We start from the raw sequence: 25157 nt of genomic DNA, 5'->3' as shown, positions 1-25157 counted from the left end.
CTCTCTCTCTCTCCGTCAGTTGCTGTCAGTCTGGTGCTGTCTGTCGTGCTCCCTGAGGAGATACATACAGGACAAGTGTTTTTGATTTGGAGCCAACGAAAAGATGCATCCGACAGCAGCCGCTGTGTGTGTCACTTTTTCTTTCTTCCTTCCTTTCACACGCACACACACAAAACTCATGCACACTCACACACAAGGACACGTAGGTGGTGAGTTGTTTACTGCTGTTTCACAGCAGGTAAGATAAGTGTGTTCCTACAAGCAGTTCCAAATATTCAAAATTTATACCTCTTGAACTTTTAATACATTTTGTGACCTTGCAATCAATAAATGGATTTTTTTGAATATATTTGATGTGACGTCAAAATTTTAAGCCCACTGTAATCTAACAAACCTAAATATCATACAATAGAATACAATGCACCTCAGAACATTGACGTCCGAAGGAAGTAAAAAAAAAAAAAAACGTCTGAGCTCAAAGAAAAATAATGGGGACGATCACATAATAACGTTACCGCCAATTAACAGACTTTGATTCAGAATTCAAGAGGACTATTAGAAGATAATTTCTCTAAACATGTATTTCAATTCTGGCAGGAGAGGAAAAATTGATTAGGTCTAATTAAGTAAGGGGGTGAAAATGGGAAAGCAATTTGAGCAAATTAGAAGAAGATGGAACAAAAAAGAAATTGCACATTAATGGGCAAGTCAGAGAAGTTAGATCCTGTTTTATAATATGGAAATGTAGGCAAATGAACATTAGCGTGATTGGCAATTATATTCTAAACCGTAAAAGCTAACATTTCAAGGAGTGTATAGCTTTTAATCTTAACGTGTTAAAGAACATTACTCTATAATAAAGATATTGACACATTTAACGTACTGTTTGTAATATTGGCAACCACGATCGCAACCCAATTTTCTTTTGCGATACAATTTTTCATCGATTCAGGCCTCAATATTTGACGATTCGCTTTACTTTGAGTTTCTCAATATTAAAACATGAAGCAAGGTTGACAATGAGTGCAGTATTTGAAGTAAAACTAGCTAGTTTCAATTTAAACAGCGGTGATACATGATATGTGCAAATACGACCCTGTTTCAGTTTTACTTTGACAACTTTCAATTCATATTCCACAATAAAAGTAGTCCAGAAGAGTCGAAAACAACCATAATGTGGATTATTTGCCGAATGTTTACATGCGTGTAGGTGATTATGCTGTTACGCATGGATGTACAATATGCGTGCAGCCGTATGTACTTGATGCCTTAAAATCGGTCACATCATCTCCATACCATATAAGGTCACGCATCACGACTCCGCCAGTTCCCCACGGCTTTAATTACATCATCCAAACAACGATACGCAAAGAGACAGCGTAGCACGCGTGCATGTACGTATTACACGCACACCAAACAATGTGTCATAAAGTTATCGTCACATCCTGCTCGAGTGTGTGCGTGCGTGGTTATATTTAGATCCTGTTGATTCTTTACCACTAAATCTTGAAGTCTGGGTTAATTATTGAAATCACTTTATTAGAAGAGAGTCTCGACAGCTTTTATGTTTACAAACTTCAAGTACCGTATTTTCCGCACTATAAGGCGCACGTAAAAACCTTAAATTTTCTCAAAAGCCGACAGTACGCCTTATAATCAGGTGCGCCTTATATATGGAGGAATATTGAGCCACTACAGCAGGCTTGTCCAAAGTCTGACCCGCGGGCCAAATGTATATATCTTATATATGGACAAAAATTTTAAAATGGGCCATTCATTGAAGGTGCGCCTTATAATCCGGTGTGATTTAGAGTGCGGAAAATACGGTAAATTGAAATTGCACATTTCTATCCTATTTTACATGAAAAAGCCCCTGCACCTTATAATCTGGTACGCTTTATATATGCACAATATTTCGAAATGGGCCAATCATTGAAGGTGCGCTTTATAATCCGGTGCGTTTTATAGTGCGGAAAATACGGTAAATTGAAATTGCACATTTCTATCCTATTTTACATGAAAAAGCCCCTGCAGTCGATCAAACAGCTGAAAAGGAGAAAACGACATTTGGGTTTTTAATAGCGTCATTATAGTTTGTTATTGCTCATGGGGAAAAAAAACCCTGATAAGCCGCTGTGTGTTTTAGGTGGATGCAGATGCGCGTTTGTGTTTGTGCAAAGCTCTCGCATGTGCATCATAACGAGTGAGACTGCTGTTTTGTTTCACAGTGATAAAAGCCAACACTTGCCCTACTCCCGTATCTCTTAAAGGTATTCGCCTCAGTGCTTTTACTTTCTCCTCGATTGTTTCCAATTATCTTTCTTCTTGGCTCGCACACATTACAGACTTTTAAAAGGGAACGGCAGACTGCGGACAGATTCGCTGCAGCGTTGAGGGAAAGTCAAAAAGCAACGATGCAGTGTTGTAGCCACTAGCGCAGGAAAAAAAAAAAAGTTAGCTTTGTATGCGATTCCTGATGGGTAACTCAGATGGGATGTCATTGGAGCAAAATCCACAAAAGTTGACATTTTTTTTGTGTTGTCAAAACAAACCTTGGCACCAGCTAGTTTTTGTCACTGTTTGCCAGCATTTCAAAAGCAGCGATACAATAGTCAGGGTCGCCAGTGTATTCAAATCCTCACAAGGCGTTAGAATAATCTTTAAACAAACTTAGCCGAAAAGATGTAGCCAGCAGGGTTTTATTCTCTACTGGAGGACATTTCATACCCCATTCTGCAGCTGTTGTTTGGACTTTTTGTAAGCTTGCAATTCCCAGAAACACATTTGCACAGAATAGTGTGAATGTTTTTCTTTTTTAAAAAAAATATTTGTTATTGACGGCTATTAGATTAGTCAACTGCAATCTGTTTAAAGAGGACGTCAACCTCAAACTTTTCTTTACAATAATATGTTGTGTGTGTTACTAGCTCTCAGGTTACAACCAATCACAGGTCAGCTTCAGAAAACTGGTTAGCTGTGATTGGTTGAGACTTGACACTTGCCAATCTCATTTTTGGTCAACAGCGAGTGGCTTTTGCCCGTTTTATTAATATTCCACAAACAAACACATTTCAACCAGTTGGGCTACACAAAACATTATTACAAAGAAAATCATTTTGGGGTTGATGTCCTCTTTAATAAAATGCAAAAAAATAAAAAATCACAAGCAACGGTTATGACCTTTGACCCATTATGTGGAGTCAGACCCAGGTGCTGAAAAGCGCTTCTTTGCAATAGGCAGCAGGTGTGACTGCTTCCTCCTGCTCGACCTTTCCGTGCATCCGCCTATACTCGGGCACTCACTGGCATACATGTGATAAGCCAACCATTTGGTATAGCTTGACTTGATGCCATCTGCTGCTGCTGCTGCTGCTGTTGTTGTGTGACAGCAAAATAACTGGAACAGCATATGCTCTGTCGACATCTTCATAAAACTCTTTCCAACCTCTCATTTTTAATCTCTTGAGAAGTGTACACAAAAAAACACTCCATCAGTTAATAGTGTTGTGCTTTCTTCCAAGTGTGACTAATAGTTTTGCTCTTGAAAATGCAATTAAACATCCGGCTTGATGAAGGGTGAGTTATGTAGAACAAAAAAAGTGCAACAAAATCCATAATGAATCATCATTAGTGCAAAATTAGCTATTTTGACGGAAGACGGAACAAGGGGGGGGGCATTCCAGCATTTACTGGGAGGTTAATTTACAAGGAGTCACTAGGCCTCAAAACATACTAAATAGAAATAGAGACGTGTAAAAAAAGATCGACGGGGCGTTGAAGGAGGGAAGATTTTACCGCAAAGAATGAGCGCCCGTCTAATTAGTCACAAATAATAAAGATTTTAAATATCTTCTCCCCCTTTTGGCTCGTGTTGCGGCGCACACACTGATGCATGATCGCTTCGGCAAGCCTACAGAGAGTCATGATGCGGTTGTCGCCATTGACTGCACACAGACAAAGAGGTGTGACGATCAAGACATAATGAGAGCCCGTGTGAAAAACAAATGACGCAGAAATCGATTTACAACTGAAGATTTGGTCATTTATCTCCTGACATTCTCTCCAGCTTTCGTCAGTGGAGAAAGACTGATAAACTAAGCTGGGAGTGGAGGAGGGGGGAGGTTGAGGGGGGGAGGGGGGCATTACTTCTTCCACAGGCAGACCTGGCTAATTGAATCCAGAATCAACACTTCTCCGCACTGCTTACACGTTACACATTTTAAGTAGCTCCATTAAAGAGAAAGGCAGCATTGAGGAAGTGAATGCAGCAAAAATCCCATTAAGCATTTAATATTTAAAAGCATTTAAATTGTCCACATAATGCATAAGAACATTTCAGATTGAGTCGATATTTCTGAAGTTCTCTTAATAATCATTACAAGGTCAAAGGTCATACTCACCGTGCCTCTACAAAACCCATAATTGCCCTAATTATTATTATTAGTCACACTCACTGAAAATATGTTCAAAATAAATATGACTAGTACATCTGCAAACATTCTCAACTGGGCAATCAGAGATGACGATGTAATTACCAAATGTCTGGCGCTTACTTCTCAGATGAGAAATGTATTTGATGAATAGAAATAAATGTAATGGTCTCCTAGCGACTGCTTGATGTTACTTTCATATCGAGTCAAGCCAGAGTAACATGTTTGAATGAGATACTGTTGGATGAGAGTCCAACAATGCTCAGCCCTACTTTAGTCTGCCAAGTACTTAGAAAAATATCTGGGTCTATTTAGTTGGCAAGCCGTTTGTCTTTGCTACGCAGCCACTTGCTCATTTTGGCTTTATGCCTTCTTGCTGGCCAGGTATGGCGCAATGGGCTTGAATGAGTGTATGAGCTGGCGACCTGCTGCTGCTGCCGCCCACAGTTTAGGATGAGCTGGTGTTCTCCCATGGATACAAATAAATCAGAAGGAAAATTTGCATTGACTGGCTGGCACGACTTATCGACAATGTTACACACGGTCATGGACTTTGCTTGTGTTCACTCTTTACTTGGCCTAATTTGCATAAAACAGCAAAACATCCCTTTTTATGACCTGCTCTTTTCCAAATAGTTTCCCTTCTATGAAAATTTAAATATCATCCGGTTGACACTACGGTGTGTTTTGTTTGTTTAATGTATGTGGGCAAATATTGTCACACACGAGGTCATATCCCAGACACTATTGATCATCTTATCGAGTAAATAATCATTAAACAACTCGTTATTGATCTCCCCCAGCTAAGTGACATACTGAATAACAAACGCCCCTCTAGTTCCTGTCCGTCAATATCAGTCTTTCCTTTAATAAGCTGACATTTTCCAGTTGCTACTAATCTCTCTTCAATGTTCCATTGAGCCTTCCAATGTGATGCCATTTCAAATTTGTGTTTATCAATGAAATGGCAGAAAAAATCTAAGGTTAGTGCATGCCAATTTAACCTCCATCCATATAAGTGACTTCAAGGTTACAAACGTGCAGGTGACAATGACACAGATCAGAAGAAGCAGCTTTGCGACAACGGTACTAAACGGGCGACACGCCAAGGTGACTTTTCGTTGGGTTGTCGCAAGCGCTTAAGAGCACAATGTGAGCTGGAAAGTCGCAGAGAAATAGTCAAGTCTTACTGGTGAAAGAAAAAATATGTCGCACGGTAGAAAAGGGGCATTTGCGCCGTTGTGGGCGTGGACACTTCCTGGTTAATCAAAGGGGCCTCTGTCCTAGTTCAATTAATTTCCCACACATTATTTTCAATCTCAAACGTCAAATGATAATTCCCGCTATGGTGTCTAATGACACAACACATTGATCGTCATCATGACCAATCAGTGACGATAGCTAGTGACGATGATGATTGACGTACGTGTCTAATGAACATTCAGACCAGTGGCAGAAGTGGTAATTACAGAAACACAACGAGGAACATTACATGTCAATTGGGTTAATGGAATTCTGGATGATTTTTTTTTTTAAATTGATCGTTTCGATTCTATCACGTGGTCACCATCGTATGACCTGCTACTGAAATTGAACAAAGTCTTAACTTGAAAAGGAAGAAGAGAATAATGAAAGGTTAAAATGAGGAGACTGATGGTTTGAATATCTGTTTATGTGCGTGTGTGTGTGTGTTTCTTCTTGTCAGAGTTTATCCACTCACTTGTCATCTTGTTTTTGTCAGAGTGCTAAGAAAAACTCTCAACAAGATGGCTACCTGTATTACTTGACTAAGAAGTGACATCTTCATATTATCTAAAACTATGCGAATGTTTATCAATATAAATCAAATCAAGAGTCAATCGAAGATGAAGTGTTTGGCTGCTCACATCTGCACCGACCGAATCAAGCCCGAGGGAGCATTTCAACAAACGTGCTCCCGCAGCAATCTGTTAGCCCAATAGCATGTTTGAAGATGTCGGAATCTGCGAGAGGCTTTGCTAGGTGAGAAATTGAACGTCGGCGGAAAACGGTGACATTTTAATTTCACGTGACACTGATGATGCATCACATGTGACCTCCACGAGCGACGTGGCATGTTTCATCATGTCGTCCAATCTGAAGAGTCCATTTGGGGAAATATTAATGTTCACACAGCACAACTATTTATCTTCATGCTGTCTGGGATTTTTTTTTTTTTGGGAGGAATCCTGATAATTTTATATTTTTATACACTGGGTTCAAAGATCTTACAGTATGTGTGGATTTTTTTCACTGCTCCATTTCCCTTTTAAATATTTTTGTTCTCTTCTGGCACTCACTTGTGCTTTAACTCATCTTTTCTCCAACCTTCTTCCACCTTATGCTTTTTATTTTATATCCCGCGTCTTGTCCCATCTTGTTTCTGGTCTCTCTTGACATGACCCACTTTCCATCCAGCAGCAATGAACGTTTCACCATCACTTAATTCATTCTGTTCTTCTCAAGGAATAACTTACATTTGAAATATATTTAATATCTCTGTCTGGGTCTCATGTTAGTATTTGACTGTACTCATCAATTTGTTGGGTCAAAGGTGTGAAAAAAATAAAGAAATTAATACATTTGCAGTCCTGAAACATTTTTCCTGTCATGCTTTCCAATTGCCCTCTTGTTCTTTTTCATTCTTTTACTCCTTCACCTGTGTCGTCCCTTCACGTTTCCCCTTTACCATATTTCATCTTTTAATCCTTTGACAAGGTTCAGCCCTTTTTATTTCTGTTAATCACCTGTCACTTCTTCATCATTTAGCAATCTCTCATCATTGCAGTTTTAGCTTCCAATGTAATTCGACTCTTACTCCAAAAATAGATAGTTGGTATAGAAATTAAAAGAAGGGGGCGAATGAACTTTGAAGGAAAAGTTGCTTAAATAGAAGTCACATTTGTTCCTTCTTGGGTACAGCGAATCCGTAAAGGTCACATTGTTGTGTTCTTTGTCGACAACCTTGCCGTCTTAACAATCGCCGTCAGCGTGCCTGATTTTACGAAGGTCGGTCATCCAAATTGATAACGAGGATGCTTTGTAAATGACCTCCAAACAATGTCACCTCTGCCAGCAAAAAAAAAACCCCACGTCTCGGCCCTGTTTAACTTCTTCATATCTGCAGCTTGGATTGATTTGCCCTTGCCTATTGTGTGAGTAGCAAAAATATTTTGTTTTTGTACTTTTCAGTCAATAATTTGAATTTGTTGTCAATATAATATAATGCAAACACATTAGGAATGCGACAAGAGTACAAATAAAATTCAACAGCAGCACGAGTTTAGTTACATAAGAGGAAATATTCTGATTGGCAGTTTGTCTGACTCTGCAATGTCTCCTTTGGTTATTCCTTGCGAGTGTGTGTCTGAGCATATTGCCAAACAAGTTGCCCTTGATAGCGTGCGATGGTGATATTTGAATCTCTTTGTTGCTTCATGATCATGCCAGACTCTTAAGTGCTTAAGTGCATAACAAGAATTAATGTCTTTCATAATCAAAATGGACATAGTGTTTTTTTTGGCAAACAAAAACATCTTTTAAAAAGGTGACAGTGCATTTTTTTTTTGCATTCAATTAAATGAGTTCCCCGGCAATGTCAGAAGAAAGAAACCGTTTTTGGATTTGTACAATTAAAATCCATCCACATTTACCCCTCACTCATTTTTTTTTCTTTTCTTTCAACTAACATCCTCCCACCATACACACGCACGCTCGTTCTGCTGAAAATTTATATTTGGTTCTTTTAAAATATTCATGTCACAGTCATAGTGGTGGAACCATGAATCATACATCTGAGAAAAAAAGACTGGAGGAACAAGAAAGGGGAAGTTGGAGGCGAGGAAAGGAATGAAATAAATACGAATGTAATGATGGGAGGGATGTGGAGGTGAGCCCATCATGCAGTGACAAGGGCGAAGGGCGAAGGGCTGAAGTGCAAAAACTGCAAGATTACAAAAATGAATGGAGATTTACAGTTAGAGCGAGTTCAAGGTAGAGAGAAAAGGGGAAAAAAAAGATTAGCGCTAGACATGCCGCAGGAGGAGACGAAAACAAAGGTCCAAAGAGATGGAAGGGAAAAAAAGGACAAGCCTGTCGAGTTAGGAAACAACAGATATAAATAGTGCATGAAGCTGAATGTGCACAGTGTGGAGAAGTAGAACGTGAAATCACACTTTGAAGTTTAGAGAAGATCTATAGGTAAGAAAATTTGATTCATCCAGTCATGCCCTGTGAACAACACATTGTATTTTTATGTAGCTTTTATTTTTACTCACAAATTAAATTTTTATCAATGTCTGCTTAATACTAATATTTTTGAAAGTTAACCAACCCTAAGTTGCAGGCCTGTATCAATGCTCCAGGAAAGTGAAGATCAAAAACTTCACACAGCGAGCAAAATCAAAAGAAACTGGAACATGAGCAAGATGAATCGCAGTCCTACCTGGAACACAGCGCTCCTTGTTATCCTCGCTTCCAGTTGAAATCAGCTCAGCGCTCCAATTCCACTCTTAGGCCGAGGTCCACGCTTGACCACGAACTTCTCCTCATTGCCTCCAGCATTGCCGGAGGTCCTCTGAGAGCTTCCGGATGGTTCTGAATGCCATTTTCTACAAGCTCCTATGTCCTGCTGAGTTGGCGAACAGCATCCTATAGTCCAGGGAACTCATTTTTGTCACGGGCTGCATCGTAGTTTCCTTATCACTGGCAATCCCAATGAATATATGTACGTCTAAATATAATATACAGCAGGGGTGCCCAAGTCCGGTCTTCGAGAGCCCCGATCCAGTCTGTTTGAGGTGTGGGCCTACTAGAGCACACCTGGCTATCATCAGCTCATCAGGAAGCTTGAGAAAAGGACCTTGAGCGTGAAGTTTGAGGACCAGACTTAGGCACCCCGATATACAGTAAAGTCTACGCAACAAACTGATGAATAACAAAGATTTCTAAAAATGCAAAAACAAATTTAAAAAGATGAATGGTAATAAAACTTGCTAGCTATAATTTGTTGTTTTGATATTGACAAAGAGTCGATGTAGAATTTGTCTTGGCGGGCCAAATATAATTACACAGTGGGCCAAATTTGGTCCGCGGCCCCCAGTTTGACAATGCCAAAGCAAACTGAACTGTACTCACTCGATAGAAAATGTGAGTCAGTGTTTTGTGTTTGCATCGAAAATCTGGGGTGGGAGTAAAGCGGAAGCAAGAATTCCCCAAATGTTCCAAAAGATCGGCGTAAGCTCATCCGAGGAATCGTGAGCAGGAAGTGAAAGGCCAGGTGAAACCAGGTCATCCGATTCTTATAAAGCTTGATTATCTCCGAGCCACACTCACAGCGTACATCTAAGCATAGGTATGTTTCCCTCCCTCTCTCTTCTACCGCAGTCTTATTTATGCTGACATATTGTAGCTGGCGGCTATGTGCTTACACTGCCCTCTTTCTAACTCTTAAGTGAAGGCGGATCACAGACAAGGATAGCAAACACACACACAAGCAAAAGCAACATTAAACATATCTGTCCCGTGAGCGCTGTTAAAGGCAAACATTGTCTGATAAGCAATTCTCACACACCTCAACGGTGTTTATTGTGTACATCTATAGCAGTGAGTCTTCTTTGCTGAAGTGCATCGCTAAAGGCTGTGTGCTGTGTGCCTACCTGGAGTTTGCCTCTTTTGTACAATAAACAGTTTGTGTAACTAAAAGTCTACTCAAAAGCACTGAGCAGAAGATTTCACAGCCATATAAAAGTTAATAAAATGAAAACACTCAGGGGTTTTATTTTTAGACTGATATAAATCTCACAGAGGAATCCAGATTGTGAGTGGGAGGTCTGCGTAGTTGTGGGAGTGGTCACAGCTTACTAACTTTAATACAGACGATGTAATGAAAAGGTGATTTATCTTGCGGAGGTGACTCATGCATCACTTTTTTTTTTTTTTAATCCTTAACTTTTTGATGTTGAAGCTCCTTGCAGCTTCGAGTGCCCTTACGTAACATTCAGTGTATTGTACGTTTTCTCTTTGTAATGAAAATCTTTGGTTGGATTTTAAATTAGCGCAGTAATGAACATTCTACTTTAGAGATTCCACAGTTATAAATGACTAGATATGAATATGGCCTTTGGGCAACATTGGCATGACATCAGAAGAATCTCTGATCAAATGCGTGCTCTGATCTTCATGCGTGTCAGGGCATAACTGAATTTCTTTTTTGAATATGTTTCTGCTTTAGATCTTTTAACATCCATCATTTTGGACCATTAAATGATGTGGGAAAAAAGGGGCGAGGGGGAAAAAAATGCACACCTGCATATTTTGTTGTCTTTTCGGAGGCATTACGAGATGGCAATTCTTTAACTGCTGTGAAAACATTTATTATTTAGCAAGGCTTGCTGCAGGAACAGGATGTGAGTGTGAATGCCTGCACGGCTCAGTCAGCATTAAAAAAATATATTAGAAATATATATTATTTATATATATATATTTTCTAGTCACGTCACACAGTTGGAATGCCCACCTTCCAGTTGCAACCATTTTTTTGGGAGGGGGGGGGGGGGAAACAAAGTACAGAAACTAAAATTGAAATCTAGAAACTGATTATTAAATATGATTTACATCCAAACAAATAACCAAATCAAACTGCCAGGAACATTTTTGTTTAATTGCAGCATTTACAATCAAATGATGAATTTCATACACCCCCCAAAATATGATGGCATCCTCAGACATCTTAATAAAAGGTGTGTGACATTCTTCTGTCAGAGATCACAACGGGGAAATGACTTTAATATCAATTTTGGATGGGCACAGTTCTCTTATTCAAATGCAGAAGTGCAAAATGAGGGTTACTCAACATAGCCAACATATTGTGAGTGCTGCAAATAATTGATGAGTCAGTGGAACTGTAAAAAGTCAGGGGCCCACTCTAACAACTTTTATAACACTTCTATTAACCATTTTACATAAAAGCAATTTGCAAAATAGCTCGCCGCTTTTTGTGCTGACTTCCGGAGCCTCCGAGACTCCCTCCAGAGCAGGAGATGACAAATTATATATTAGCTAAATTGCTTCACAAATTTCAGAAACAGGCAGATAGCAAAATGTTCACTTTGCTGTTTCATTTTACACTTGATGGTTGTCTGGGTACTCCAGAGAACAAACTTCGACTTTTTTATAACGTTCATTTATATACTAACAATCAGGTTTCTTTGTTTCCCCCCTATAATGCAATGGACCTCCGTCAGCACCATGGACAGCGGTTGCATTTGCACTGTACTGTATGTCCATCCCATTTAAGAAAAGCAATTCTTGACTCTCCTCCTAACATTGAACCAATTGCCCCCACTCAGAGGAGAGGAAGGGTGTCCTCCCCTCCAAAAAGTCTTCACCCGGAGAGCTCTCTGACGTGAAGTGAGAAATGGAAGGAATGATGCGCAAAAATGGAACAGAGCCGAGGTTTCATCAAAGTTCTCCCATGTGGCCTTAACTTGTGCAGTGGGTTGAAAAATCTTCCAGCAGACTCAGGGAAATCAGACAGAACTAAAAATGAAACACGTGGCTCCAGACTGAGGCTTTCAGACCACTTACCTTTTAGAGTTCACCATCCTTCAGAAAAGAAAGAAATTGTCTGATGGAGGAGTGTGTGAATCACAGTATAAACTTTAAAATATGATTCTACAACCCAGGTCATGAGAAAATATAAGGAAAGAGGATTTTGAAGAGTTTTGGCATGACTGCTGTGGAGAAGGTTGATGCTTTGGGGGAATTTCAATGTTTTTTTTTTTATGTAATCTTTTTATCCTCTTCACAAGAAGGTCAGTGGCCCCTTGAGGTGATTTGATGTTTTTAAAGGACTTGTTCTGAGAAAAGTGATGTCCCCCCCCCAAAACACACACACACACACACACACTGAGCCTCGGGGTGTATACAATGATACATAGGGTCATGATGTAGTTGTGGCTTGGTATCTAAAAGGATAAAGTGAAGTCAAATTCTGTCTCAATACACAACACAGATGAGGTCAAAGAACAAAAAAAAAAAAAAGAAGCCCCCGCTGCAAACAGATGGAGCTCGCTTCACTCAAATCAGCATTGACAGAGTCCATGCAGATGCTCAACTGCATTGGGCTTTTGTTGCGCGGTTTTGTTGCCTTCTGGCCCTGAGCTTTTTTTTTTTTTTCTCTTATCCGTCTGTTCTCTTCATTGCCAGTGGTAGGGTGGGGGAGTGGAGAATCCGTTGAGGTTGAAGAGAACCTCACTGTGTCCTATATGTCTGCATAAAAAAAGACTAGACTTTAGTTTTTTTTCAAAACGAGCCCAATTTGCACAAGTACAGATTTTCATCCGAGTTCCTCCTCTCTCTCGCTCCGAGTGAAAGTAGAGCAGGTAGCGTCACTGCGGCATGTTGCTCAAGGACGTGTGAAGCAGGACACATGACTTCCAGGTGGTAGAAACAACATCCATGTCCCCAGGCAAGATTATGCCGCTATTTATGGTCTCACTTTCCAAAGCCCATTTTATAATATGTTATGTTCAGCAACTTTTCAAGACATCGCTTTGTTAAACAAGCAGTTAGAATCCTGGTTATCGGCGATCCATTCCAGGATTTACGTAAGAAAATTATATAACCACAAAATCTTGAATTATGTATCTAATAATTCTGGATTGTTTGTGTGCCAAATTGAATATGAGTGTCTTAATCATATTATTTCGAGATTATTTTTTAAAAGGTCTTCAAATTATTTTCTAATGGATTTTTTTTAAGTGCTACATTATCTGAATAAAGTTGAATGACTTACGATAAAGAAACAAAGAGGGGGTGTGAATGGGTTAGACGTTGGATGCTAAGAGGCTTAAATTCAATCTTGTGTGGCTTGAACATGCCCGAAGGTCGCACACACAGAAAACCAGATCAATACCATCATCACATTTTTTTAAACTCTCTGCTCAGTGACACCTGTTATAACATGAACACACAAAAAAAAAACCACATGATACAACTGTAATAAAAAAAAAAAGATGATAGAAAAGAAAAATCTTTGTCCAATGAACTGAAGTGTCTCAAGCTTGACCCCGTGGCAGAAATCCGTGCCACCTTTCAAAGGTCACAGCAGCAGGTCACAAGAAGGAGGCACAAAGTAGCAAATGTAATTTAAAAATGTCTATAAAACACAGGGATGTGAATCAAGTATCTATCTTTTTCTACTGTGATTAAAAAAACAATGATGCCGACATTTAGGTCAGAATTGGGGAGAAATCACTGACGTTTTATTATTTTGACATTTCATGAGATGCGGTTGGACTCAGGGTTGAAGTGGAAGGAATCAATGATTGGAAAGTCAATACGGATTATTACAGTGCAATTGTGTTTGTTAAAGAGCAAAATCCTTCCTGAATGAGCAAGAACAGATGGATTTAACGATTTTAAGGAGCGGGAGATAAGCATCCAAGTCCCATGGAAAGGAAGGAACAAGGAAAGGAAGGCAGATGGTAAATGTAGCTTTACCCCAAATGGCAAGATGATGCTCAGTTAAACTGACACGCATAAAAAAATAACGCATACAATAAGGACCCACATGTGGAAGAAAAGGTTGGAACGAGGGCACTGCAGAATGTTCACAACGGTTGAGTGATTAGTTTTTTTTTGCATCATATTTAGGTTCAAGTCACAAAAGCAACCATGACCTCAGCAGCCCTATTCCCGAGGCCACCTCTTCTAATTCCCACAAAGGTACGTTGAGGTGTTTCCAAGCCAGCAGCATCCCTCCAGCATGTCCTAGTTGTGCCTCAAGGTCTTCTCACACTTTTCCCTGGAGGCAAGGTAAGGCAAGACGATAAGAAGATGCTCAAGGCACAGAAGCTGGCGACGCTCAATGTGGAGGATCAGCAAGTCAACTCCAATCCCTCCCCGGATGACTGAACTCCTCACCTTATCTCCAAAGGGTGAGCCCAGAGGAAAAAAGCTCATTTCAGCCTCTGGGATCCACGATCTTGTCCTTTTTGGTTATTACCCAAAATTTGTCGGAGTGGAAACGTAAAGCAACCGGGAAATTGAAAGCTTTGCTTTCGGACTCGGCTGGACAATCCGGTAAAGCGACTGCATCTACATGTCAATCTTACAATCCGTCGGTCGAAAACCCAACAAAACCTAGGGATGCTTGGTTTCTCAAAATTCTCTAAAATCGATCTATTAAAGTAGTCGTCGCTTAATTAGAAAATTGATTAGGTTTCGATTAATCGATTAATTTTCTCTCTGAGCTTTTTCTGTTTCACACATTTTATGTAATTTATTTGCTTCAGACTCCAATATTTGGCATATTTCAATTGTTGTATATATTTAAATTTCTTTTTTTAATACAAAAAATGATGCCAAAAATGGATGAAATGTGAATTATTATAACAGTAAAAAAAAAAATAAACTGATGAAAGTAAAAGCCGGTTGGCGCGTGTATTTAGAATTCTGACAGGACAGCGGATCTTGTGAATGGTGATGTTTTATTCTAGTCGCTCTACATAAAGAGAGAGATAGCAAGAGAGAGAGAAAGAGAGAGAGAGAGATAAAGAGAGACAGTGCACAGAAGAGCTCCTGTGAAATTCACACAAAAAATATTGTTTTTACTCTTTATCATTTATAATTCTCCATGATGATGTATTCCAGTATGAATTTACAAGTGATGTTTACAGGTGTCATTTTCTAAGTATATTCAAAATAGTTCCTTAAAAGTCTTTTTGAGTTTACCCAAATGAACAATTTTTAAAAAAAAAGCTTTTCTTACAGCAAACCATAAAGAAAGAGGTCTCATATCTTTGGAGGGTGAGCAGACTCAAAGGTCAAGGTTTTTTTTTTTTTTTCTTTTTCTTTTTGTCTTCTTCACAGTTGAAGTCCTGACTATACATGAAGGAGTGGGAAGAGAGAAGGAGAGCTGGTGATACATTTTCAATTCTCACCTGCCATGGAGGAAGAGCAAAGATGTCCCACCATGCCAAATTAAGCCCTGACCTCTGACCTGTAATCCCATTGGGCAAAACGGGGCCTGATAATGACCCCTCACGCCAACGAGTGAGTCGGAATACACCTCCTCCCCCAAAAGAGCAGCAGCGTCTTCATTAACGTAGATAAGAATTCCCCCCCTCAATCTCTCTCAAATATGTATATACGCACGCCTGGTTACAAAGCATTAGTGATCATAACAATCATGACAAAATGAAACAAAACAGAAAACATTATTACATCTGGGGTTGCATGCCATCACCTCATTATTTATCATTAGATGTAATTAAAATACATTTTTTTTGCCATTAAAAAGAGCAGGGTTGTTATCACGAGGGTGTGTTTGGGTGCCTTCCAACATAAAACGGCATCAGTTTACATGACAGTTCTGCAAAAGTAGAAAGAATGAAAAATATTGCCATGAGTCCATCATAAAATGCAAGGGTTCATTTTATATATATATACATATATACATATATATGTATATATACATATATATATATATACGTATATTTATATATATATATATACGTATAATATATATATATATATACGTGTATATATGTATCATATATATTTATATATATATATTTTTTTACATTTGAACATTGTTCACTCATCAGCTCATACAAGCAGCATGTGGAGATATATATGTTAATAATAAATATGCATATAAGAAAAAAAAAATCAGCAGTCATTGGGTTAAGCTGAAGCAATAGAAGGTAGTATTACAAGAGTAAGAAAGGGTGATATGATGTGGTCATTGAGCTTCAACTGAATTCCAGTCAAATACCATCATAAAAAAAAACAAATCAACCACAAAAAATGCATATTCATAAAAGGGTGGTTCACTTTTTGAACATTTAAGTAACATCTTTCATTTTTTTATAGTGCACATTTTGGCCCCGAGGTGAAACAGCAAAGCCACGTCCTACTCCATGAACCTAATCCCGTTTTCCCTCCTCAAATGGAAGACCTTGACGTGTCAAAAGGAGCCACTGCGAACATTTTTCGACAAAACAGCCCCTTTGACGCTCCCTCAAAATGCTGATCATCATGAGGTATATATTTCATTTGATACAATTTATCTGTGTGAAGCCAATCAAGCAAATCAATGTCAGATGAAATTTTCATTTGTCTTTTCCAACTGTACTTGTTGAAAAGTACAAAAAAATGGGCAGTCAATTGTACAATGGGTCAAAATGACACATGACTTGCACCATACCATCTTGCCTGGCTCACATCATCCATCCAACTTACGACAGGAAAAATAAAGACATAACCCTGCTTGACTGTTTATGAAAATCAATTGATGACCAGCTTCTACATTGTTGAGTGAAGGTAAAGAATTAAGGAAGGGGAGGGATCGAGTCACCTGTTTTTCCAGAAAGAACTAGTACCCTGTAAATCATCTGCAAGGAGGTCATAGAAACGTCTTCATCAAACAATTCCAATTGATTGAATCCTTTTTCCTTCTTTACCATCCTTTCTCTATTGCAGCAGTAGCAGAAGCCTCTAAACATGACACTGATTTACTAAGGTCAAAGGTTCGATTGTACAAACGTCCATCCACCACATGACGGGAAAGGGAGCCCCTTTGTCGTATAAACAACAAAAAGATATTTTGCAGAATGTGTGTTTTTTTCAACTACAGTGGGGACAGGAAAAAAAAAAAAAAAAACTTCCCATGCAAAAAAATAAATCTTTTCAGAAAGCTCTGCTTTTTAAAAACAATTGAAAACTAACCATTACTGTGCTAACAAACACTCAAAGCCTACAGATGGATTCCAGTGGCAGAATCTCTAAAACTATTTGAATAGAATAAAAAAAATACAGCACTTTGCTTCAGTCTTTTCTGCTTGTCTACCATGTTGTTTTTTTAATCAGTCTGTAAACATTATTCATCGGTAGCACCTACACTACTCCCGCCACAGCCTCAGTTTCTCCTCTCATGTCCATTTGATCTCACCCACGTTGTGCTCTGCCAGGCATCACAATAGCCACATTTGTCAGTTTAATAAGCAGCAGACTGTTGGACTGGCTTATTGTGGCATCCTGCCCTCCTGAGATGGCCCTAATTCAGGTCGACACGACAAATAAAGTCTCCCTGTAAAGAATCCCTACAACAGCAAGAATATGGATCGGGAGCATCTTCTGATGTTTCTCCATTCATACAATCACAACAAATCTTTTCTGAAACCACCTAAAGTGATGGAGCCCGATTTTCTTCGTCTACCAGGTATGGCACAACACATTAGTAGTGATCAGTACATGGTAGAAAATAAATAATGATATTACCTGCAAAGACAGAAGCTGTACATTTACACCCAAACGGGCGAAGGTTCGTTCGGAATAGAATGTGGAGAAAAGAAACGTGTGGCTATGACATCCCTCGGTGTTGAAGAAATTATAATACAAATCCAGGGATGAGAACATATCTGTGACTAAACGTCTGACTCCAGACTGGGGATTTTTTTATACACTCGTCTATTGCTGAGCTGAGCTGAGTTAAGGACGCCGCGTGAGGCTGGGTACGCACAAGTCTTATTGGCAGCGTAAGGCATGACATGCTCCTTCTTATACATGTCGTTAGCTATCCGCCCATCCCGTGAGCAGTATGAGGTGGTGGATTTAACGGAAGAACGGAGATTGTTCGCGTCGTTGCATGTTTTGATGGGAGCTGCTCCGAGAATCGCTGCCGGCGAAGCCACGGCCAGCTGTTTGTAAATATCGGAGGAGCTACGCCCGTGGATCAGTCTGCTGCTGGTGTCGTCCCTCAGCGAGTGGCCGAGGAAAGGGTTTTCCGAGCTATGGGCCGGGTACAGGGACTTGCTCCTTTTGCTCTCTTCCAGATTGTGATTAAACATCATCGATTGAGATCCGCTGCCAAACAGTCTGCCGGAGTAGGGACGCATGCTGAAGAGGTTGGCGTAGTGCGAATCAGCCGTAGAGTCCAGAAAGCGATCTTTCTCCTTGAGGCTGACGCTACGCGCTGGTCGGCCCTGATCTGAATCCTTGGGCTTTTCTAGTAATATGTTGTCAAAGGAGTGCTGACGATTAAGCCTCAAGCGGTTTCTCTTCTGGACATGAGGTCCGTCCGTTTGCGGCCAATACAGACCGAACATTTCATCGGGTTGCTGCTGCTGCTGCTGCTGCGGTTGTTGGTGGTGCATGGTGGGGCTAACCAAGGTATCGGCGAGAAGCTGGTCCTCACTAATGTCATACAGATTGGCTGTGTGGAGACATGCTTCGCATCGATTATACGGGGAACGGGTAGAAGAAGCCGAGGCGGATCCCGTAGGGGTGAACGTCCCTCCTGGAGGGTAGCCGGCAGTCGTAACCTTTGACAAACAGGAACGGCAGTGTGTCTGTTTGTAGCGATCGATTGATTCGTGCGGGGAAAGATTTTTCTCTTTCATGCTGTAGTGTTTGCCGTACGTCGGGTCGGGCAGAAGATCGGAATCGGCGTGGTGCAGCGGGGAGGAGTTTAGATGGATGATGGGTTGATCACATTTTCGATAATTATCACTGTGGTCAGAGTACATTTCAGGGTATTCCAATTCATCGGCGGCGAGACCACGACTCTCCCGGTAGTGGACGGGGTCCGAGTGCATGCTCATTTCTCGGTCGGAGTCAATCGTGTAGATTTTCTCACCAGGTCCTCTGCCAAGTTGGTTGGTTCCACCACTGACCTGTTTTGTTTTTAGGTAAGAGAGCTCCACCTCACTACAGTCTCTTGGGTATTTGGAAGTCACGGGTCTTTTTTTTAAATTGTCCTTGGCTTTCAGGTGCTTGTTGTTTTCTGGGTCCTTGTAGGAAGCCGCTCTGCTGGAGCAGTCAGAGATGTCAGAGTGGGCCGCCTCCTCGGGGAGGTAGCGTTGAGTCTTCATTGACATTCGAGGGTCCGGCATTAGCATGTCGGGCATGGGGGAAGTTCCCGGCGGCACCGAGCGCAGCGTGTCCACCGACTTCTTCCACAGGGTCCGAGGAGGTTTGGCGTTGGTCTGGACCGTGTCGGCGGTAACCGCCACCTCCACCGAATTGGGATTGGCATCATTCAAAGTGAGAGGATGCTGGCCTCCTTGGAAGATGTAGTTGTTCAGGTGGTCTTTGTGGCGGGTAGCGAGATACGACTGCAAGTCCCCCGTGTCCCCGTACATCACGTCTTTGGGAGCATAGCTTCGGTTGTCAGCGTAGATGAAGTTGCCCTTCTCTGCCATCATGTCCATGATCATCGGGCCCGCCGAGTGCATGAACTCACGTTTGGGTGAGTTCATGTGAGAGCCGGCCAGGTTTGACATGTTGGTCATGTGCTTGGCTGATTTAATCAGTTTAAGCATCTTGTCTTGCGGGCTAAAGTCCAGATCGTTTTTTTTCTTCATGTCGATGTGAACTCCGTGGATGCAACTCCAGATACCCTGCATGGTGGCAACAGATTGATGAATATGTGGCACGGATATTGTTAAAACGATGAATCATAAAAAACACAATAACAGAAGACACAGAGGTGAAGATATCAAACGATAACATGAAATGAAAAAAAGCATGAATTGAACATAAAAAAAAAAGATTCAGACAAAATGAGGAAAGATGAGAAGAAACATTATTATTTTGTCTCAAGCCAAACCTACTGTGTACAGTTCATTCAGTTGGCAGTGACTCAGCAAGTCACTTTGTATTGAACCAGTACTGACTTTTACACAAAGAACATTCATCTTTCTCCACAGATTTATTTTTCCAGCGTTTGGAAGAAAATCAATCCTAAATACTGGAAGAAAAAAAATGAATGCTGTTTCATTGAGGTTATAGCTTAAATATTAATTGAGTCTCCGGCCCATCGGGGCATGAAAACATTCCCTCAATGTTTATTCCCTCGCAACTATGTATACAAAACCATTTAATGCATCAGAACCTTGGCATGTAAGACGTTTTGTATTGAAAGCGGAGTAATTGAGGGTGAGAACCTCAGAATTCTCTTACCCGACTAATGCTGAAGAGAAGACCTGGTGTGCCAGTGCAGACCCCAGTGAAGCAGTATCTGAGCCTCCAATAGAAGAGATGCTCAGAGACAAAGGTGATGAGGGACAGCCCCATGGCAGTGGCGAGCATGTAGAAGACCCCCGCCATGTTGTCCACATCCAGCTGGCTTGACATCACCTCATTTTTCTCGTTGTGGCAAATGCCCGTTAACCACTGAGCCTCCAATTCTTCCATTTCACCTGAGAAGCAAAAAAAACAAAAATATCGATTTTGCTTTAGACGCGAGGTGATCCAAGTTACGGGTACTTGATGGTCTTTCATGAAGTTCTCAGCAAACACTTAAGTTGAAATGTCCAACAAAAGGAGAAATTCTGACAAAATCAAAGATTAATAGTATTTGACAATTTTTAATGGTTTATACTTCTCAAGCTTGTTTCACAAAGACCTTAATTCTCTCTCTGGAGTGCAGCAATAATTAAATAAATGCAAGCTGAAAAACGAAAGCTGCAACATGGTGCTCAGCGGTAGACCACTTCCATGTTTGATAAAGTTTTTAAGCCTAGAAAAAAAAAAAAAGAACAACCTCAAGATATCATTTAATCAAAGAAAGTGCTTTCATGCTCACATTATGATAAAAGGGTTAGGGCATTCACTTATTGCTTGCCTTGGAGCTTTCTTTTTTTTTTTGTAGATGAGCCGAGGAAGCTGCTCAGAATTTATCGCCATTCAGTTCTTCACTCGGTAGCGTGTGATGAATTGTTGAGTTAAACATACGCACATAAGGTAGAAGATGCATCCATTGTTTGCATCATAATTTCGATTATCATCCCAAGATTGGTAACATCTACCTTTACCGTTCCATATTCAATTACGATCAGCTAAAGTACGAATACAAATCAAATGCTTTAATTATCTGATTTGTACGGGAGCATATATATATAAAATAATAATAATAAATAATAAATAATATATATAAAAATAAAAAAATAATATATAATATAAAATTATATATATATATATATATATATGTATTTATTTTATATATATATATATTTTATAATAAAACGAGATTCAGCTAAATTACACAACACAGACTTCTGCAGAGAGAGCAATACTGTATTGGAAACATTTCACACTCTTAAAAGCAGCCTTTTGTGTCCAGAATAACATCAAACGACTATTTATACTTCACCGCTTCGCCTTTGTATTGTCAGCAGACAAGCCTTTAAATGTGTGTGTCAAGGAATTACATTGCTGGCAAGAAACAGGAGCAACAATCCCCAAGCGTTGAGTTGCGTGTGAAAATGGGGCTAGTGAATTTTTCTCACCATCTCCAATAATGGCCAGAATTGCCAGATCCACCTGACGTTTCCAGTAAGAACCTTTTTGGAGAGCGATGCCATATCCAGTGGTAGCAAAGATGTACCTGAATGCAGCAAGGTCCAAACGAACGCACACAAACACAAACACCATTTTTTTAACAGTCATGTTCAACTTGACCGGATCGATACAAGTGAATTGTGATGACATCAACATGCACGGGAAATCAAATTACATACTGTACTGTTTTGCTCCACGGCTCCCCCTACAGTTGTACAAATCAACAACAGTAAATGTACATTTGTTAAGAGGTGTTCTAGAAGAAGCTTCTAGAATGATCTTATTTACTCCATATAGCTGCTTTAGGGTGAACACGGTGTTTACTTCCTGTCAGGGCCAGGGATAATTGTAGTTTATCAAAGCGTTAAATCCCTCCGTGTCAGATATGTTGACAATGAAGCGGCTGCTCAGCCAACTTGCAATTCGTCTGACACCAGTGGTGCTGTGTCATTGCATTGAAAAAGAAGTAAAAGGCAGGTCACATAATCCCTCTGTGGACGACCAACGGGGGAAAAAAACCCCCCCACAGCTCCGAGGCTGGAGAATTCGCATCCTGGTACATGTCAGTGAAATTTGAAAGCTCTCTGCGTCTCCATTTTTTTTATTACAAATTAAATACAGATGTTAATTTTTGTTTTGCCTCATAAACAAGAGATTATATCTTTATTAAGATGATTAAAAAAAAACAGTTGGGATGCATAAAAGCCAAACCTCAAGCAAGAACGTATTATCGAATGAGAAAAAATATAAAATTATCCTAGCATGTAATTACATTGAGAAACAAAATATAATCGAGTTTTACTGTCAATAAAGTCGGGCTCGGTGAAACAAAACATAAATAAAGTTTCAGTTACCCGCTGCCAATGGTCACCAGCTTACATCCCTCATCTCTGCCAGCCGCGTAGTTCAACACTGCGGCATCATAGATGAAGGCATCCAGTTTACTGCAAGGAAGGAGCATCAGACAAAAGGGAGGGCATAAAGACAACATGTGAAGGAGTCAAATTGTCTTTTAGAGCGAGAGAGAGAGATCCTCCAGAATGTTCTGTTGGTGTGCGGATCAATTCACTTCTCTGATAATAGGGCCTTGGAGGCAACAAACTTTCGACAAACATTCACATCTTTTTCTCTCTTTGCCTTTGACCTCTCGCTCACACATAAATGCACACAGCACATCCTCAGCCTTGACATTTCCAATGTAACTCATACCATGGCGTGCACACAGACCTGCTAATAGTGTGGCGACCGGCTGGCATTTACGGATTGTCAGATCAGCCCTTTAACAAAAGCTCACAGGCATATAGTTAAGCTTTGTAATTAGCTTAAGCCACCGGTGGCTCCAGCCACATGAAGATTGTGAGTCTACAGTCTAGAATGGGAAAGTAAATGGGAGATTGTGTTTGACTTTAAAAAAAACTTTTTGAAAAAAGCAAGAATACTCTTTAGTTTATACAAGTGATTTTTTGTGGATTTTATAATATTAATAATAATTATTATTATTATTATTAAACCCACAAGAAAATAATAATAATTATCATTATATATTAAATAATTTATATTTATAAATATAATAATAATTATTATTATTCATGCTAACAGAGCCTTTCAGAACCCCCTAAGGACAGCATATAGACAACTAAATAAGAAATAATATTCAAAAAGTACACCTAAAAGTTACAGGTAAAGTGGAGTTTCATTATAGCAGTGGACCTGGATGACAGAGGAGAAAGTTGATGAGGCCGAGGACAGAGCCTTGGGGAGCACTCGATGTGCGGAAGTGTGAAGCGGGCTGTAAATAATTGGAGTTGTAGGAAATGAGTACATTCAGGCATGCAACATTAATGGAATAAATTTGGGCAATTGGGAACAGAATGGCATAAAAATGCTTGTTATTTCAGCTTTAGGATGAATGAATATGAAGATCCTGTGTTGATCCACAGCCATGGAACATTCTTCTACGGTGTAGCTGATATAACCACATCAGTTCAGGATTACTGTAAAAAGAGAAGCTCTGTAAACATATTGGGCCACAGGGCCATGGAGGATGAACCTTCTTCACACTGTAATTGCGTGGAACTGTGCTCCATTGTTTCAGGTCAGGGGCTGAGAGAGAAAAAAAAAAAAAAGACCATCCAGGCTGCTATTATGATATCCCGGTTGGGTTAGCAAAATAAGTGAAGACACTCATAAAAATATATCAAGCAGCAAAAGGTATTCCCCCCGAAAAAATCCTAAATATTAAGCGATTTATATTTCAAAGTATACGATCAGATGATTTGAAACTCCCCCTGCGTGTAGTTTTACTTCCGACGGCTGTAGCAGATTGCGCGTGTAAAGCCTGTCAGCATTATGTGTGATCAGCGCTAATCCAGCCATCGAGCCTCAAACATCTGAATGCTGCAGCATTGCTCATCTGCTAATGCCGCCAAATAGAATTATCAATGAGGGAATTAGTGCAGACCCGCCAGTTCGCTCTTTGAGTGCAGATGCACACCAACATATACATGTTTCCTTTGTTAAGGCTTTTTTTTGCTTGGAGCTTTGCAAATGTATATTTGCGAGAGGGTACTGAGAGGCCTGATTTTATTATTACCGTATTTTCCAGACTGTAAGGCGCACCTAAAAACCTAATTTAAACTGGCCCGAAGCATTGTGTTATGAAATCAATCATAAGTGGGCCGCCGAAGACTATGAATCATGAATCAGAAAGACTATGGATCGTTATTTTGTGATTGTTAAGTAATTTGTTGCGTCTGAAGTTGAAATAAAAAAGATAAAATGGAGAATGATTTGATTTGGATTAAAAATCCGACATGATGCATTAATGGTGCGCCTTATATAAGGACCACGTTTTAAAATGGACCAGTCATTGAAGGTGCGCCTTATAGTCTGGTGCGCCTTATAGTCCGGAAAATACAGTAGTAGTTTGCTATTGTTCACAATTTGGCTACACTTGGTGAAAACACACAAAAAATAAATTGATGCTGCCATGAACGGCTGTCAGGCCCTACCGGGAAAAAAGTCTTGCTCAAGGACTCTTGGACATGATCACTAGGCGTGAGAATTGAACACACCCCCTATTTTTTTCCAGCCTTGACTTCAAGCACCCCACTTTCTTCCTCTTTCCATGAAAAGAGTTCCCACCTGTATTTTTCCTCTTCTCCCCTTCACCATCTTTCCCTCTAATCATCTAGCTATTCAAGCCCTCCACTCTTCCAATATGTCCTTGATTTGCTATGTTATAACCCTTAACCCCCCGCCCCCCCCATTTCTCTCCCTTCCACACTTAACACACTCTCACACACACCAACTGCAGCCAGTCTCATTTTAGAGACCAGGCACTAAAAATAGATCCTGCTG

At 40.1% G+C, this 25157-nt stretch overlaps 2 protein-coding genes and 1 long non-coding RNA gene across 3 annotated transcripts in view; 1 reads left to right on the top strand and 2 right to left on the bottom strand.

The window, feature by feature from the left end:
- The window catches only part of nubp1 (nucleotide binding protein 1 (MinD homolog, E. coli)), a 57249-nt gene extending 48338 nt beyond the window's left edge, over nucleotides 1-8911 (bottom strand). Inside the window, exon 1 of the mRNA XM_061303991.1 lies at nucleotides 8893-8911. The gene's annotated coding sequence lies outside the window, so the exon portion shown is untranslated. The remainder of the gene's footprint in view (nucleotides 1-8892) is intronic.
- Nucleotides 8372-14945, top strand: LOC133170836 (uncharacterized). The gene is made up of 3 exons (XR_009718628.1): nucleotides 8372-8648; nucleotides 14106-14177; nucleotides 14263-14945. It is a non-coding gene; the product is annotated as an uncharacterized LOC133170836 (long non-coding RNA).
- A 307-nt stretch (nucleotides 14946-15252) lies between these two features.
- grin2aa (glutamate receptor, ionotropic, N-methyl D-aspartate 2A, a) overlaps nucleotides 15253-25157 on the bottom strand; it is a 63092-nt gene continuing 53187 nt past the window's right edge. The window contains exons 12-15 of the mRNA XM_061303986.1: nucleotides 22652-22741; nucleotides 21746-21843; nucleotides 20418-20656; nucleotides 15253-19855 (exon numbers count right to left, since the gene is read on the bottom strand). Coding sequence (XP_061159970.1) covers nucleotides 17882-19855; nucleotides 20418-20656; nucleotides 21746-21843; nucleotides 22652-22741 — 2401 coding nt within the window. The 3' untranslated portion in view covers nucleotides 15253-17881. The remainder of the gene's footprint in view (nucleotides 19856-20417; nucleotides 20657-21745; nucleotides 21844-22651; nucleotides 22742-25157) is intronic.

The sequence above is a fragment of the Syngnathus typhle genome, linkage group LG17, assembly GCF_033458585.1.
Source record: "Syngnathus typhle isolate RoL2023-S1 ecotype Sweden linkage group LG17, RoL_Styp_1.0, whole genome shotgun sequence".
Lineage (NCBI taxonomy): Eukaryota > Metazoa > Chordata > Actinopteri > Syngnathiformes > Syngnathidae > Syngnathus > Syngnathus typhle.
The sequence above is the reverse complement of the archived record's forward strand: the minus strand, read 5'-3'. Positions and strand labels throughout refer to the sequence as shown.